General features: G+C 40.6%; 2 protein-coding genes across 2 annotated transcripts in view; both read left to right on the top strand.

Annotated features, from left to right (window-relative positions):
* Positions 1-324, top strand: part of HCRTR2 (hypocretin receptor 2) — a gene marked incomplete at both ends in the record, with an annotated part of 33,451 nt that extends 33,127 nt beyond the window's left edge. The window contains one exon of the mRNA XM_082481798.1: positions 131-324. Coding sequence (XP_082337924.1) covers positions 131-324 — 194 coding nt within the window. The remainder of the gene's footprint in view (positions 1-130) is intronic.
* A 5,118-nt stretch (positions 325-5,442) lies between these two features.
* GFRAL (GDNF family receptor alpha like) overlaps positions 5,443-16,554 on the top strand; it is a gene marked incomplete at both ends in the record, with an annotated part of 28,729 nt that continues 17,617 nt past the window's right edge. Inside the window, 3 exons of the mRNA XM_082481351.1 lie at positions 5,443-5,464; positions 8,757-8,891; positions 16,070-16,228. Coding sequence (XP_082337477.1) covers positions 5,443-5,464; positions 8,757-8,891; positions 16,070-16,228 — 316 coding nt within the window. The remainder of the gene's footprint in view (positions 5,465-8,756; positions 8,892-16,069; positions 16,229-16,554) is intronic.

Here is a 16,554-nt window from a genome sequence, read left to right as displayed (position 1 = left end):
GGTGTTGTTGCCATTTTTTTAATAGATCATTACTTGCATAGTGTTCGGAGAGTGACAATCTCAGGGTGAGCCAGTCAGCTACCTGATCCAAACAATAACATCACCTTAGAATCTTTATTTTATCTTACAGGTATCCCAGGTACACTCAGCCCGTTGAAATCAGTGGAACTGCATCTCCACATTCCAGGGATGAACATGACTTCAAATTTAGATGAAGCTGTGAGGGTTTCTGCAGAAGGCACTGGCAACACAGAAAACGCAGAGTGGGACAAATTTGTCCCTAGCATAACTAAACTTACCTCGATGGAGTTGCAACAAGGATGACTTTGGCTCAATACATGTAAGACCACTAGAGAATGGCACATGCATTTAGCTGTGTTACAGACCACAACTGGACAAAGGGATTCCTTCAAACAACTGCCTCTCCTATTTCTTCTCAGTCTTACAGAAACCTACTTACCTCAGTATGAGCTAAAGAACATGTCTTTACAAATCTTTTTAAGGATTCGATTGTATCATACTTTGTAAATACTGTAGATATTTATTTTTATATATTTTAGATGCTGTGGAATGTTCTAAAATGTATCATATAAAGAACTCTAATTATTTGAAAGAAGTCTCAAACATCATTTATTTTTATCTTGTTTCTATAAATGAGTGACTTATTTACGAGGAATGCTTACTTATGCACTAGTGATATTCTGGAATTATTTTGCACTTCTTCTGCTAATTCACTTGTAGTAAATTCTACGTTTGTTATGGAACTTTCACTTCAGATTGATTTGGGGAGATTCCAGGTTACTTTTCTAAGCACAGACATGCTTCTAAGATGTGAACCCAAAGTGCTGCAAGTCATACATGTTTCCATAAGATTACGGCCAATTATTTTTTTCTTCAGACTTGAGTGCCTAAAAACTAACTACTTAAATAAAACTTACGTGATGCTCAAAGGTGCTATAAGCTCAAAATTCCTACTCAGGCCAATAGGAATAACAAGTGTCAGCACCCCTGAAGGACAGGACTTTTTAACTTTGGTAGCTCATTTTAGTCCTTCATGTCTGCAAGTGTTGCTCCAGAAGATCTCTGAGGATCTTTAAAATAGAAAACATTGGTTATCTTGCCTGCTTTCACAATTTCTCTCTCAGCTGCCGTTTAATGCTAATGATACAAACAATTAACAGATTTATATGCCAAGAAAATGTTGACTTCTCAACAATTAAAATAAATGTTTCTCTTTGGAAATTATAGAGGTGATATCTCATTGGACCGGTAGATGAAGTAATTATCCATTTTCCATTTATGGGATGAGCTCCCTGGCCTGGGGCTTCCTACTGTGCATTGTAATTTTTCTTCTTAAAGAATGAAGATGGTGCACCACTGGAGACTTAGTCTACTAGGGGAACATGGGCTATTGGTTAGAAAGAGGCTAATCTCTAAGACCCTGAGCCATAATCTCCCTGTGGCACTATTCTTGTTTTTCAGTTCTGATTTTTCAAAAGGAAGGGTAACATGGGAGGGAGGACTTGTTTTTCAGGAAAAAGCATTTGACATATAGAAAGAAGATATTCTCACCCATTCAACTGTTTCCGAAAAGCCAGTTTTACATAGACAAGGTGTTATTTGGTTAACTTATGTAAATATTTTTTCCTAGCTTTTACTTTGACCTAATGTCATGCAATGTACTGTCTATCATGACAGCTATGGTTTTATGCAGTGCTTAATCACTTTATGCTTTAGCCTTCCCCAACAGCTGTTTTACTTGACATTGTTGCAATTAGTCCTAGTTTACACTGGTGTAAAGTAAGAGAAAAAAAAGCATTTGTTTGTATATTAAAGTTTTCTTTTTCTATTAAAAGAGAAAGGACAATATTCTTTTTCTATTAAAAAAGAATAAAGAGAAATATCTAAATGGAAAGAATGTTTAAACATCAAATAAAATCATAGGAATTTCTCTATTCCTATGTGTAAGCTTAATTTTTGAGTATAGCTATTATGTTATTGGTATTTCAAGAAATTATTTTACTCTGTCTCTTCTAAGAAAAGAAAAACCAATTATTGTGGCAAGTACAGCAGGATTTCATTTCATAGCTATTGCAATTCCTTTGCCATTAGCAGGCTATTTTTGCTCTTCAACCACAGGAAGTGTAGTATTCTTAAACTGTGTGGAACAAGATATGATTTTTCTATATAATTTGAAAAGATTGGACAAACAGCTGCTGAATTAGAACATGACAGAAATGGGAGAATGGAATTTGAAAAGTCTTCTAATTTTTTCTTTTGTTTTGATATAAGTAAATAAAAAGTAAAAAAAAAAAGTTAAAAACTAGTATAGTAATCTAGCTGCAAATTAATTATCAGTAATCATTTAATTACACCATAACATGTTGCCTCAATCCGCTGCTGAAAAATGACAATTATTTCAAAATTTTGCAAACCTATATTATCATTTCAGAAAATGTATTTTCAGCTTTTCCTTGAAGAGAGAGCAAGAATGTGGAAAGTAAATGGCTATCTAAGAAAACTTTGTCAGTATAAAAGAGGAGCGTGTATACTTTTCAAACATAAAAGGTCACAGGTGACCATGGAAGACCTGTAAAATTATCATGCCTTGTCAGGTGTGTTGTCCAGGTCCCTGTGAGATCAACAGGGAGGAAGAGAGTACAGTATTTCTAACTTGGGCCAGCTAACAAAGAACTAAAACAGCAACATGAGTGATGCTCATGGAAAAAAACAAAAGTAACATCTTTCTAAAGGGGGTATGAATACCACCTGCCAACACAAATTGTCTTCTTTTTGCTACTACCTTAATGACAATGGGATAAATTGTGTTCGTTAATCTGAGGTGAGAAGAGCACTAAAGGTCATCGGCAGTTTTTGGCTCCTGCAGGTCTCCTGTGACAGGTTAGAAATTGAGGTTGTGGCCTTAATTTTCTTTTTTGCAAGAGCAAATTTCTCTTCTGTTCTCTTTTCTTATTTTTACTTAGCTCTCCAATATTAAAATATTACAACATTCCCAGGAATTTAGTTTTGGCCATAACTTCAATTTAACAGTACTTTTTTTGTGTGGAGAATATAAATAAAAGATGAGACATTCATTGAGAAAGAATTCTGGGTTTTTCTCTGGCCAGATTTTTGTTGAGTAAATAGCATATCTTTCAGGCAAAAGTGATAAAACAGAGCTTATCTAAGATCTGAAATTCTAAGGATAGGTCTTAACAAATTCTTGGCAGAGAATATGGTTATAAAGCTAAAGATTGGTTAAATATGGTTATCAAGCTAAAGATTGGTTATTCTGATGAAAAGGTTTTTCATTCAAAAATTTCTGGTTTTTTGAAAAAAATATTTTTGATGCAAATATTCATACGTCTTTATTTCTTTAGTTTTACAAAATTTGAGAAAAACCTAGAAAAACATATCTCTCAACGCATTTGACAGTCTTGGAGGTCTCATATCCTGACCTCTTTCTCCTTTCCTGTTGTTGCTGTAGTAATAAGCTTGTGCCCTGCAGTCACAATGACTGCAAGATAATTTTTCCACCTCTCCACCTCCAAAAAGGCTTTTTTTCTCCTTTTCTTCTGTACTGCATAGAGGGCAGCATCTCATTCTCTGACATTAGCAAAACTGTTGCATGTCATTAACCTGGAGAGTGGTTTATCACAGAATCACAGAATCATAGGGATTGGAAGGGATCTCCAGAGGATCATCTAGTCCAACGCCCCTGCCAAAGCAGGGTCACCTAGAGCAGGTTGAACAGGAATGCATCCAGGTGGGTTTTGAATGTCTCCAGAGAAGGAGACTCCACAGCCTCTCTGGGCAGCCTCTTCCAGTGATCTGTCACCCTCAAAGTAAAGAAGTTTTTCCTCATGTTCAGATGGAATTTCCTATGTTACAGCTTGTGCCCATTGCCCCTTGACCTGTTGCTGGGCATCACTGAAAAGAGTCTGTCCCCATCCTCTCAACACCTGCCCTTCAGATATTTAGTTAGAGGAAGGAGAGTACACTAAAAATTAGCTTAACTCAGCCCTCACCCTAAGATGCATTGCAGCCTACTGCTGCAATGGATTAAGGCCAAGGCAAATTTAGCCTTCCAACCTAAAATTTGATTTGTCTCACAGTTAAAATTATATTCGTCTCTCAGGCTATTCCTTTTACCTGACAATAAGGTGGTTTTTTTTTTCTGGCTGTTGGATATATTGGATGAAATAGTATTTTCTTTAATTGAATGCACTTTCCAAAAAAAAAAAAAAAAGAGACAAGTATTTAGCAATGTTGGCAATAAGTGTTTAAATAAAGAATATAATAAATTAACTAAGTTAAAAACTGAGCTTAAGAAAAATATATATGCAAGATTGAATTTTCTTTTTCCTGAGCTAAACAAACAATAAGCAAAATCTGGACGTGGCTCAAGTTTTGCTTTGCCAATAGGGACAGGATTTCACCCACTATATCTCCATCTCTGCTAGCTATGCTAGAAATTTTATATCCTTTTACTTTAAGCATTCAAGGACCAAACCCAATTAAAAATGTTCTGTATAGGATAAGCAATTTGTGAAAACCAGAGTCACAAGTAGCATGGAGAAATTAATAGGGATCTGTTGTTTCCTCCTCCTTCCAGTGCAAAAGCAAAGAACATCCCGTGAAACCGGCAGGTCTATGATTGCATGCTTTATGGTTGATTTATTTTTGATTAGATACCCAAGTCAGCTGCTGACTTTTGTATGGCAAACTAGTTTTTGATGTATTTTAGTGAAACTCCTGAAGTTAGGCCCATAGTCCAGTATGGGTCTACACTATAGGCTAGTTATTCCTTCCTCTGGTCTGCTGTCCAAAATGCTCCATAGCTCCTCTCTTTCCTTAACAGATCACAATCCTATTCCACTTCTGAGATGAAAACAAACAAATTCACTTCTAAAATGCATGGAAAAATGCTTAGAGAAGATGGCCAGGCATAGCAACAGACATTTTCTGGAGAGATTATAGGCAGCAGCCAAAGACTTGTTCTGTTAGTTTCTCTGGAAATCAAGTGGGAACTGAATGCAGAGGGAGTGCCAGATGCTGTGAAGAATGCCGAAGAACCACGTCTCCTCTCGACGCACTCCAGCTTAGCCATTGCGGCAAAAGGAGAAACGTGAGCAAAGGGTGTAACGGCGGCGGCAGAGGAACCTCGCGGGGGTGGGGGAGGCGAGGGGGACAGCATCATCCACTGCCCCTGACCGAAAGAGGTGGGCAGAGAAGGGTGCGGTATCTCCGTGGGAAGGGAACCGGCCCGGCCCCCTCCCGCCCCGTGCACTGCCCCGGTGGGCGCGACACCCACCCACGGCCCGCCCTGGGCGGGCGGGGCGCTGTCCACGCGGCGGGTGCTGAAGGGGTGGCGCCGTCCCCGGCACCTGCCGCCCGCCGCCCGCCCGCTCGGCGCGGAGCTGCAGCCGCCCCCGGCCGGCCATGGCCGCGCTCCTCTGCCTCGGTAAGTGCCGCGGGAGGCGGGGAGGGAGGCAGCCCCCCAGCATCGACAGGACCCTCTCTTCGCCCCGGCCTCTCTGCTCTCTCTCTCGGCGCGTTCCCCTTACAGCTCCATCCCTTGCTCCTTCTCCTGGGGAGCCTCATGGCGGGGGCCAGCAGGTACCTGTTGGGGGCTCGCACCGGTGTGTGACGTCCAGGCCCATCGGCTTGGCACAGGCTTCTTCAGGCCGGTGACAGGTAGCGTGTCTGAAGCGGGAGGTAAGGCAGGGTAGCAGGGCTAGCAGTGCCAGCGGTGAGAAGAAGCTGAATCGGCGAGGAGACCCACAAATGGGATGCCTTGTCTAAATAAACAGCCACTTGTTTGTGGAGTGGAAAGCATTTAGTGCTGGCAGGGCTACATAGAGGGCTATTGACATTTCCTTTTGGGTTTGAATGGAGAAAAAGGGAAAATCAACAAAGCTGGTACAGAAGGATTTGGTAGAAGAGACTATAATGAGACAAGTATATTTTAATTTCTTTTATTCTCCTTTTCCCCTCTCTACATATTGTATTCTTGCTGCTTCTCTCTTTAACGTGCCACTACTTTAAACTCATACTCCACTGTTAAAAACATTCTGTCAGCAGTTCTGCCCAGGTTGTGTTAGAGTGAAGTTGTCCTTTATCACTTTCCAACTGTATTCAAACTATATTAAAATATACTTTGCCTTTCTCCTTTGGAGCTATCTTGCTGCTCTCCCTGTTGGATAGAAACCACAGCTTGGTTTCCTATTATTAATTATGATCTGCCTGATAATAATTCTGCAGTCTTGGGAGAGACACTAATGCCTCCATTCCCCAGTTCCCAATCTGCAAAATGATGGTGCTAAAATGTTCTTTTTTCTCCCCTTTCCACTTTAGACACCAAATTCTTCAGAACAGGGAATTTTACACCTATCCAGTGAATCAATAGCCACCTGTTCAAAAATGCAGACACCTGTAGAAACCTAAATTTATGTGTCTTCGTGTCAAAATGAATCCCTCTAAAAGTTTTAGCTACAAACTAACTCCTAGATCTCCTAAGCTCTTCTAAATAGAAGACATATACTTAGTACTCCAAACACTAAATAACTAAAGTGAATGACTAAAGTAATAACTGTCAACTGAAGCAACTGTATAAGCTACAATGTACTGGATTCTAAAATTGTATAGCCCAGTTTGTTTCATGTATGCTTGCAACAGTACACCCCTGTGTACTGCTGAGGAAACAAGAGACCCATCCATAACACGACACTGGATCTAGAGAAGCCCTTTCTTAGACTGAATTAGCTTCAATCACAGATTATGCCACTCGGCTCTTTATTTTGCAAAAGCATCTCCTCCTTTTTATGGGCACAGTTTCCAGGTGGGTTCAAAATAAACACACTCTGAAATAATCCTTACAAAGGAGCAGGAGCTGCTAACTGGCTGCTCAATCCATCCTACTTGACTATTCATTTTCAGCCACTGCTTCTCAAAAGCTGTCTTAACTGGAGGGAGATGGCACAGAGTCTTTGTGCTGTGGATCCTAATCAGATGCATAAATCTTCTGTTGTGTTAGCACCTACAAAATAGGTAAATGGTCTTCCGGCAGAATACCTTTTCTTAAAAAGTTCCTGGGTTTGTAATTTTTTGATTGTCTTAATATACATTCATTTTCACCTGTAAGGTATTTGGCAACATTTTTTTTCTCTGTCATCTGAATAAATAGTGAGTAATTTCACAATTAGAAAGAACATTTGGAGACAGTCCCAGGACTAAAATGTTGTCATAATGAGCCAAAATTTTCCCTATGCATGGGCCAGCTGCACATTCCTCAAGTGGCAGGAGCTATTTCTATCAATCGGTCTTCCAGGCTGACCGGCAGACGCAGTCTAAAAGAATGTTTCAGGCTGGAAATCACTGAAATCACAACCAGCCCTGCATAGATCTGAGAACTGGCAGGAATATGCACAACAGGGGAAGGATTAGCACCAGCTACGGTAAACACATGTGGCTTCTTCTGTGTCTCTTAGCCACACTAGATGCTGTTGCACTTAGTTACAAAGCATTAAATGTTGCTTCATTTTTATCAACATGGGTCCCTATGGTAGCACCAATATATCACAAGTAAGCATCGTTTCCAGAGGCAATAAGCCTCTAAACAGTAGTGGCTTTTTAAGATTATTAAAAGCAATATTTGATATTTCATTTCTTATTTCTCACATGTATCATTGGAAGCATTTAATTTCTCTGAACAGGTTCTGGACAAGTTCTGAGGGAATATTTCATGCCTCTTGCAGATGATATTTAAGGAATTAAACAGTGCTGGAAATACCTCAAATTTCATATGAACTTTCCTGAACATAAGAAAAAAAAGGAGACTTCACTTGGGAGAATCTGTGTCCTTCAATACCTAAGGAAAACACTCCCATCAGGTGTTCAACAGCTAGTTTGATAAGGCCTGAAATCAGTGTCTGAAACTTAATTATATAGAAAATTAAGACACATGGTTACAAATTAGAGGTTTTGTTACCATGGGAATGTTGATGAAAGAACTAAACCCCAACTGATTCGTCTTTTCTTAGCAAGGCAACCAATTTAATTTTCTACTGATAAGCCAGAGGTGGTGCCGATTTAAAATTCTTTACCTTGAAACCTCCGTATCAGTCTTCAGTTTCAGAACTTTTTTATGCAATTAACATGGCCTTTAGGTTCAGTGCACTCAGGGAAGCAGATAAAGACATAAATGTGGGGTTTGCTTTCAAGAAATGATGCATCTGGGAAGTAAAAACAAAGAGGGTGAAGAGTATTGTATTATGAAATAAAATCTCGTTTATTATCTAACAGTTGTGTAACTGTCAAATATCTTTCACACGGTCTATTCATAGGAATTCCTGTGTAGTCTCTAGCTTGATGAAATTGCAATCCAAATAAAATGCTGTTTCATCTGAATTTTATAGTATCTTCCTTTCCATAACTTATTATGGGTCTCAGAACTGCAGTCATTTCTGTATATCTATGGAATGATGTCATATATTCATATGGTTGATGTTCTAATACTGAGATAAAACCAATACAAAATATGCCACACTGCAACTTTCAAAATTTGAAATGTAAATGTGCTTTTCCAGTTGTGAAACTGAGGAAAAATTTTATTTTTAAAAAGTAACTTGGTAGAAAATAGAAAATTTGAATCTATAGATAAACTCAGTAAATTATATTGCTAGAATCTAAGTGTAAATGAAAAGGTCAGTACAATATCTATTGTATTAAATAGTCATTATATTCTGTTTTTACAGTGTTGTTCACGTACATCACAAGTATATCTACTGCCCAGACTACTGACTGTCTGCACTTGAGGGAGCAATGTATAAATGCTGCAAATGGATGTGAGAGTGTCTGGAATGTTGTTGAAGATGTCTGCAATATTTCAGGTAATTCTTTCTGGTGTACACAGCTTTATTTTAAATTGGTGAATGGCTGCATAGTCATTGTTCATCATCGCAGTACTGTGGTAACTGAATGAAGCCAGTGAGATTTCAAAGAGCAAATTTTGATGGCAAAAGACAGTCAACTTCTGAAAACTTTGACAGTAGCCAATACTACTTTCAGTAACAGTCACACTGTCTCTTAAATAAGGTGATAAGTTGGGATTGTTCAGCCTGGAGAAGAGAAGACTCCGGGGAAACCTTATAGCAGCTTTCCAGTATCTGAAGGGCACCTACAAGAAAGCTGGAGAGGGTTTTTTTACAAGGGCACGTAGTGATAGGATGAGGGGGAATGGCTGCAAACTGAAAGGGGAGATTTATATTAAATATCAGGAAGAAATTTTTCACTGAGTCTGGTGAGACACTGGAACAAATTGCCCAGGAAAGTTGTGGGTGCTCCATCCCTGGAAGTGTTCAAGGCCAGCTTGGATGGGGCTTTGAGGAACCTGGTCTAGTGGGAGGTGTTCCTGCCCATGGCAGGGGGTTTGGAACTCGATGATCTTTAAGGTCTCTTCCAACCTAAAGCATTCTATGATTCTATACATGAAATTTCTGGACTATGAACAAAGTCAGAGTCTGAACCAACTCAAGAAGTCTGAATTCAGCAGAAATTATGCTTTTGTGGGATCCTGTTAAACAAAGCCAGCATGCAGCCGGAAAAAAAATCCAACCTTGCTTTCCATAATTCAGAGGAGTTGGAAGTGTTCAAGGCCAGGTTGAATGAGAATTTGAGCAATCTGGTCTAGTGGAAGGTGCCCCTGCCCATGGCAGGGGGTTTGGACCTAGGTGACCTTTAAGGTCCCTTCCAACCCAAACCATCCTACGATTCTATGATTTTATGATCTCACACGATACCCAAAATAATGTAGGAGTTACTTAGAATAATTTCCACATATTGTATTAGAATATGAACCAAATCTAATAAATCATACCTCAAAGAAAGTTGTGTTGAAGGGAGGCACATTGTATTTATTCAGTGAATAGTACCTACATGTCAGAGTGATTCACTTGCAGGGAGTGATGGTACGATAAAGTGCAGGTTCCAGTGTGACATCCTTGAATTGTTAAACAGATTCTCAGATAAATGAAAGCAGAAAATCAGTCTCTGTTTCTGTTTATTGCACTTCCAACACCTGGTTCATCGTTTCCACGTAAAGTATGTTTTAGGTGGGAGGCTGTTTGACCTGTAAATTTGACCTGAAACTCATCCTAATCTCTGTTGTCATTCAGATGAAAAGGTTCCTTTCTCCAGAGCCCTATTATCTTCTTGAACAAATCTTGGGTATCAATCACTATCTCTCTCTTTCTTTAAATCTCTCCAAGACCTTCCTGTTAAATGTTGAGTATTCACTTGCCAGGTGCTGGGAATATGGAAGGGAGAAGAAGAGTGTACAGTGTGGTAGTGTCATTAGGCTAAGCTAATAATGACACCTTTGTTGACTGATAAATGTCAAGGGCCTTGATCTGCCAAGGCTACATCAGTACTAGCAAATGAAATGGGCCAGGGACTGTCTTCTGGCCCTGAGTTCAACTGTCGTGGGGCAGCATGTATCCATACAATTAAGACTGTCTTACAGCCACACTGGCTGCACAAAACCACCTTTTGGGAGTGACATCAGGCCCACGCTATCTTCACAGTCTAGCTGGCTCGGTCCAGACTGGGTACCATGCAGAAATGCAGCAGTGTAGACACAGTCACTTGCCATGAGCCTAGCCCATGCCTTGGTCCTGTTCATAAATGTAGCCAAGGGTATTTAGGTACATAAATGCCATTTCTAGCAACTTAATTCCATAAGGCAGTTTCTCCATCACTGGGAATCAGAGGTATCTATATGTCCATGGAAACCTTCCTCTCCTTACATTGACATTATTTGAACAAAACCAGCCATGTCCTGATGCCACAATCGGTTCTGAGCCTCAGCTGCAGCAGAGCGGATAAAGTGAATGTCCCTCTGTCTGTCTTGATGTCAGGACCCAGTCTCACATTTGGTCTGTGTGAGAAGCCAGGCAGCAGAAGATGCTGCCTGACTTCATGGTCAATAACCCACTGCTAGAACATCCACCTGCAGTGTAAGCTATCTGAATGCCTCTCTGAGGCGTTCTATTTAAATGTCTGTCTGATTCGCTGCATAGATTTGAACATAAGTGTCCCAAGTCACAAGGCAGTATTTAAAATAATTAGAGCGGAAAATATTCTGAGGGGTTCTTCTTAGTGTGTACTGTTCTGGATACATATCTGCTTTGCACAGAATGGCTGAAGACTTTTAAGAACAGACGGAGTAAATGAAAAATACATGATAACCTAATAGTTACAACAGTCCCCAAAGGAAGTGGGTTTCAGCTCATGTTCTATTGAGTTTTTAAATATTTTATGTGAAGTGGAACAGTTTCAAAAGATATGGCTGCTGTTTGAAAAAACGTATTGGAATATGCAGTACTTTCAGGCTCAAGACAGTGGTCTAAAGATGAGGTATCTGGAACCAAACCTCTTTCCCAAATCAGAAGCAGCTCAATTTACTTCTCTCACATCATTCACAAAGGCATTAGCCCTAGGACTGCTTGACATAAAGATCAGGATTTGTACCGTACCCCGCAACCAGACGAAGTAGGCCAGCATGATGACTTCTGTGGTCTCCCCTTTGGATTTACTGCATTGTCCATTATATGCCATTATATGTCCATTATATGCCATTTTCCTCACTTGTTGTCATATGTGCTTATTCACTCATATTAATGGTATTTGTAACCGGTTCTGAGAAACCTTCTGAAAATAAATTTGTCTTGTGATAGCTTGTTTGGTTTTGCATCTGTATATTTCCTCAGGATAATAGCCTTTGGCAAGGGCTCTCCAGCATTGCAGGGATGCGGATATTGTGTTTGGTCTAGGAAAAATTATTCTAAAGATGCTTATTAGATGCCATGACCACAGAGGGTGTGAACCCACAGTCAGTCAGCTGATGGTAGCTCTGAGAGAGCCCACAGAAACAGCGAAAGAAAATCTACCAGCAGCGTTATTTGTAAGAATAACATTATACTGTCTGTCAAGAGTACTCTACATGTGCAAAAGTAAAAGCTCCATGGATGAGCTGTAGGAGTGGAAAAGGCACTTCAGTGCTGAGCGCGAACATGTTAGTTGGAGGCAGTAGTCAATGGGGCAAACATTCCTTCTGCTCGTTTCTTTATGAAAAACCTAACTACAAATCATAATTACACTCCTACTCTGTGGTATGAGTTCAATAACTCAGGTCCTCAGGCTGTAACCTCCAAGTTAAATGTGTGTATTATCAAGACCTCCATCTTTTGTTCTTCAGAACAGGTTTGGGAACAGTGTCCAGACGACTGTCTGAGTCACTTCTTTCTCTGTCAAACTGTCCATCAATGCTCCCCTACCACTACAGCAGCATTTTCAGAGTGTCAGTTTATAGTCTTCTGAGTCCAATCCTTCTTTCATTTCCTCTTCTGTGCCAAAATACAGTGAAAAAAAAAAAGGGGGGGGAGTGAAAATGTCTATAAGTCAGCTTCCAGGTCAGGATGGAAAAGATTGAAATATTTGATTTTGATGCAATCAAAACTTTTCACTTTGAAAATGTCAAAAATATTTCAGCACTGCAGAATGAAGATTTTAAGATCTGGGTGTTTCTAGGTTTTTTTTCTTCTGTTATTTCACAGAAGAAAAAATAGAAATTTCTGAGCTCTGATTTAACCATGAGTACACATTTTCTTAATTTTGCAGAACTGGAAACACCTGGGCTCAAAGGAAAAAAAAATCTCAAATCTCTTGTATATTAAGGAATCACATTTTGAATTAGATTTGGAAAAGTTTATTTTTCTTAGAATAACAGAAACACTGAGGTTGGAAGGGACCTCTGGAGATCCAGTCCAAACCTCCTGCTTAGGCAGGGTCTACTGCAGGCTGTCTTCCAGGACTGTGTCCAGTTGGATTTTGGATATATCCAATGACGGAGGCACCACAGCACCTCCAGGCAACCTCTTCTGCTGTTATACCACCGTCGTATTAAAAAAGTCCTTTCTGACCTTTAAATGGCATTTCTTGTACTTCTTGTTCTGTCACTGGATACCACTGAGGAGTCTGTCCCTGCATTATTCACTCCCCCCCCCAGGTATTTACACACACAGATATGTGCATTGGTACACCCCTGAGCCTTCTCTCCTCCAGGCTGAGAAATCCCATCTCTCTCAGCCTCTCCTCTTAGGACAGATGCTCCAGTCCATTAATCACATCCGTGACGCTTTGCAGGAGTCACTCCAGTATGCCCATGCCCCTCTTTGTCCTCAGGAGCCCAGCACTGGACACAGCACTCCAGATGTGGTCTCACCAGTGCTAGAGGGGAAAACCCAGTACTTTCCTCTGCAGTCCTCAGGTGCAATTCCTGCTGAGATGACCGAAGAGCTGACTGAGCAAGAATAGAGATTATCACCCTGGAAATGTCAGCTTCTACTCTGTCACGCTTCTATCTGTGGTCCCATGTACATAAATTATGTACATATAAAGAAATCGAATTATGAATAATGGCTGCCAAGCATTAAGTCAGAGAGCATTTTTTGTAAATGCCTTGGAAGCATATGTATGAGCTAAAATATATTACCTAGAACTAATCAATGGTAAAGCAACAATAATTGAAAACCAGCAATAAAATATTTTCTGCTGTTCATCACAGCTGAATCAACACAGTGTACAAACAGACCAATACTGATAATAGGTTATTTCTACACAGCTTTCAAGAGGCCGTGCAAGGGACCCCCATAAATCTGATGTGTTTCCTGATTCTATCTATGGCCTTTGTATGTTCATAGCCCCACAACCTGCCTCTCACCCCCTAGTTGTCAGCTGCTGTGATTCAGCGCAGTGTGTTCACCGCACACGGGGCCACTCTGAACACAGCCCCTGTACCTGACTCCCGACCACAACTTGTTAGTGTCATGAAGACAGATGAGCTAAGTGAGGCTGCATAAAATATACCTGGATTTGTGTTTCTTATTCTCCTACCTTTTCTCACCACCATCCTTGAAGTGGAAGGACCTTGAAGAAGACAATCATAAATATTGTAAATTAGCTCCTCGTGATCTTCATCGCTCTTTTTCTACCCCTGGAATTTGTCCTCCAGAAATTTTCTCCTGAAATTCTTTTATTATCCCTTACTCACCTGAAAAAATATAGAGTAGAATATCCACCCATCCACCTCCATGGGCCTCAATAGTTCCCATGTCACCACATATTTTCCACCCTATTTTTATTGTCAGAGAGTGTTCTATGTCTCTGACATTCAGTAGATCTCCTGAGCTCCTTGGCTACTGGAAAAAGAAAGAAATGTGAGGGTTAAGTGTCAGGGTCACACTCTACTTCCAAAAACGCAGAAGGCAAGTTGGAGATGGGGTTGGAGAGATAGAGGCAAGCGCGGCCACCATTGCCTCCTCCTCCGCTGATACAAGAGGTGAAGCGGGAGCAGAGGATGGGAGCTGTAGCTCTTGCTGGACTGCGACATCCCCCTGCAGCAGTGCACATTTTAACACATCCCCAAAGCCTCCCTAGTCAGCAACAGCAGCCAGAGAGAGGGCAATGCAGATGCTCTTTGAAAAAGGATTTTGGGGTGGCAGGATGGGGATGTGCACTCCGTAATAGCTGATCCTCATTCCTTCAGGCATAGGCAAAATGCGCCGTTTCCTCTCGCAGGCCTTCGCCTGGACTGCCTTCCACCGCTATTTGTGTCAACAACATATAAATAACCTTAAAACTCTAATCACATTAAAGCTTGTCGGCGGCGGGGGTGACACATGGCTGCCAGCTTTGCAGTTTTACTAGAGCGCGCGGTCCCCGCCGCTCCATGCTAGTCACCGGGGAAGCGGCAAGGCAGGAAGCCAGACATCGCTGTTGACGGAGCAGAGACAATAGCGTATGTGCTCCGTAGATTAAAACCCATCCTCCTGCTGCCCCGTGACCGGCCTGGATCTTGTGAGCCACATACTCCTTATCTCACATGTTGTGAGATACTTAATATATATAGGGCAAAGAGATGAAATGCGCTGGTTTGGGGGTCTGCGTACCTGTTTTGACAAGGTAGACAGACCATGGCTTTCCCAAAATAAACCTTTCTTAAATGGTGTTAAACTGCTTCTTATGTAAATTTCTTAAGTAACTTCTAACTTTCCTAAGCAATAATAAATAATGAAACATTTCTAAAACCCTTTAGTCCATGAAGCAGAGGGTTGATTGATTCACCTTTGTACCACAAACTAGTACATGCTCTTTATTTTTACAACACATACAAGGAAAATATGTCCTGACAGCCTGTGTGAGTGTCTTTGTCACTGAGTCCAAGCACACACGCAAGCAATGGGCTTGAAACTGGACTGGCAAAGTAAGGCTTCTGCATATTTTTTTCTATGTTAACTGCTCCCTTATTTTTATTATTAAAAAGTTAGAATATTCTTGAACTACTTTAAATTTGTTGTCATTGCCAAACTTAGGCAGTGAAGTTGTTCTATAGCGTAGCAGTCCGTGGACATATCCAAATAGCCAGGCGTTTGTAGGTTCGTGCCATCCTCATGTGAGTGAGGGATCTGACCCAGATCTGACATCCCTCAGGATGGAGTCAGCATCACCATTGTCACGGGACTGTGTCGTGGTTTCGGCCCTCCTACGCCCCCTCTCTTCCTCCGTTACGTGGCAGTACCTCACCCTGCCCTGCAAACTCCCGTCCCTGTACCAGGAACCTCATTTCTACACAGGACCAAGATGAGGGTCTCAGTGCCTCAGTTCGGGATGCGCCCCTGGACTCCTGTGCACCTTTTTAGTTTGGTCTCTGTGCCTCATCTACCTAGAATAAAAGGTATGAGTTTAAGGTTTTCCGTACTTTGGCATTGAGAATAGAAACAGCAATGGGTCAGATCAAATAAAAGAAGGCAATATTGTAGCACAACTTTGTTATATCCCTCTGAATATTATTTAAAATTTGTAAATCATGACAGGTTTTCAAACAAAACTAGGTTCAAACCATCTTCTCTTGGAAAAACATATTATTTTTGTGCTTCAATTGAATTGTTTTATGTAACCATATCCCTTAAGCGTTTATAAACATTAACAACATTATAATTTTAATGGTGAGTTCTAGGTAATAGATGCAAGGCAGAAGACGCTATTGGATGTAATAGAATCATCCAGGTCCTGGCTGATGAATACCCAGAATTTAGAAACTGTGTCTGCACTACAGACGATTTCTGTAGCATCACAACTTTGCTTGGGAAAGAGTGCAGCATTAATAAAGGTAACTAAACATAAAGTTTTAATTAGGAAAAACAAAAAGAAAAATATAATTTTTTAACCCTCATTTTAACTGGCTTCAAGTTTCTTCGCATATTTCTCAAATCTGATAATTCCCCACAAAATTAGTTTTGTCTTTTCGATGATATTCGCATTCCAACATACATATGAAAGCAATGCCATATCTGCTTTAAAATAAACAGAACCAACAAAATGCATGTGAGAAATTCAAATGGTTTCTATTGCCCGAGGAGGCTTGAGCGCCACTGGATCTATGTTATGTACAGAGAGCCCCATCCAACCGCCCCGTGAATGGGAGTGTGAGTGAAC

This window comes from Vanellus vanellus (assembly GCF_965231255.1).
Source record: "Vanellus vanellus genome assembly, chromosome: 3".
In the NCBI taxonomy this organism is placed as follows: Eukaryota; Metazoa; Chordata; class Aves; order Charadriiformes; family Charadriidae; genus Vanellus; species Vanellus vanellus.
This window is presented reverse-complemented; position numbering and strand designations above follow the sequence as displayed.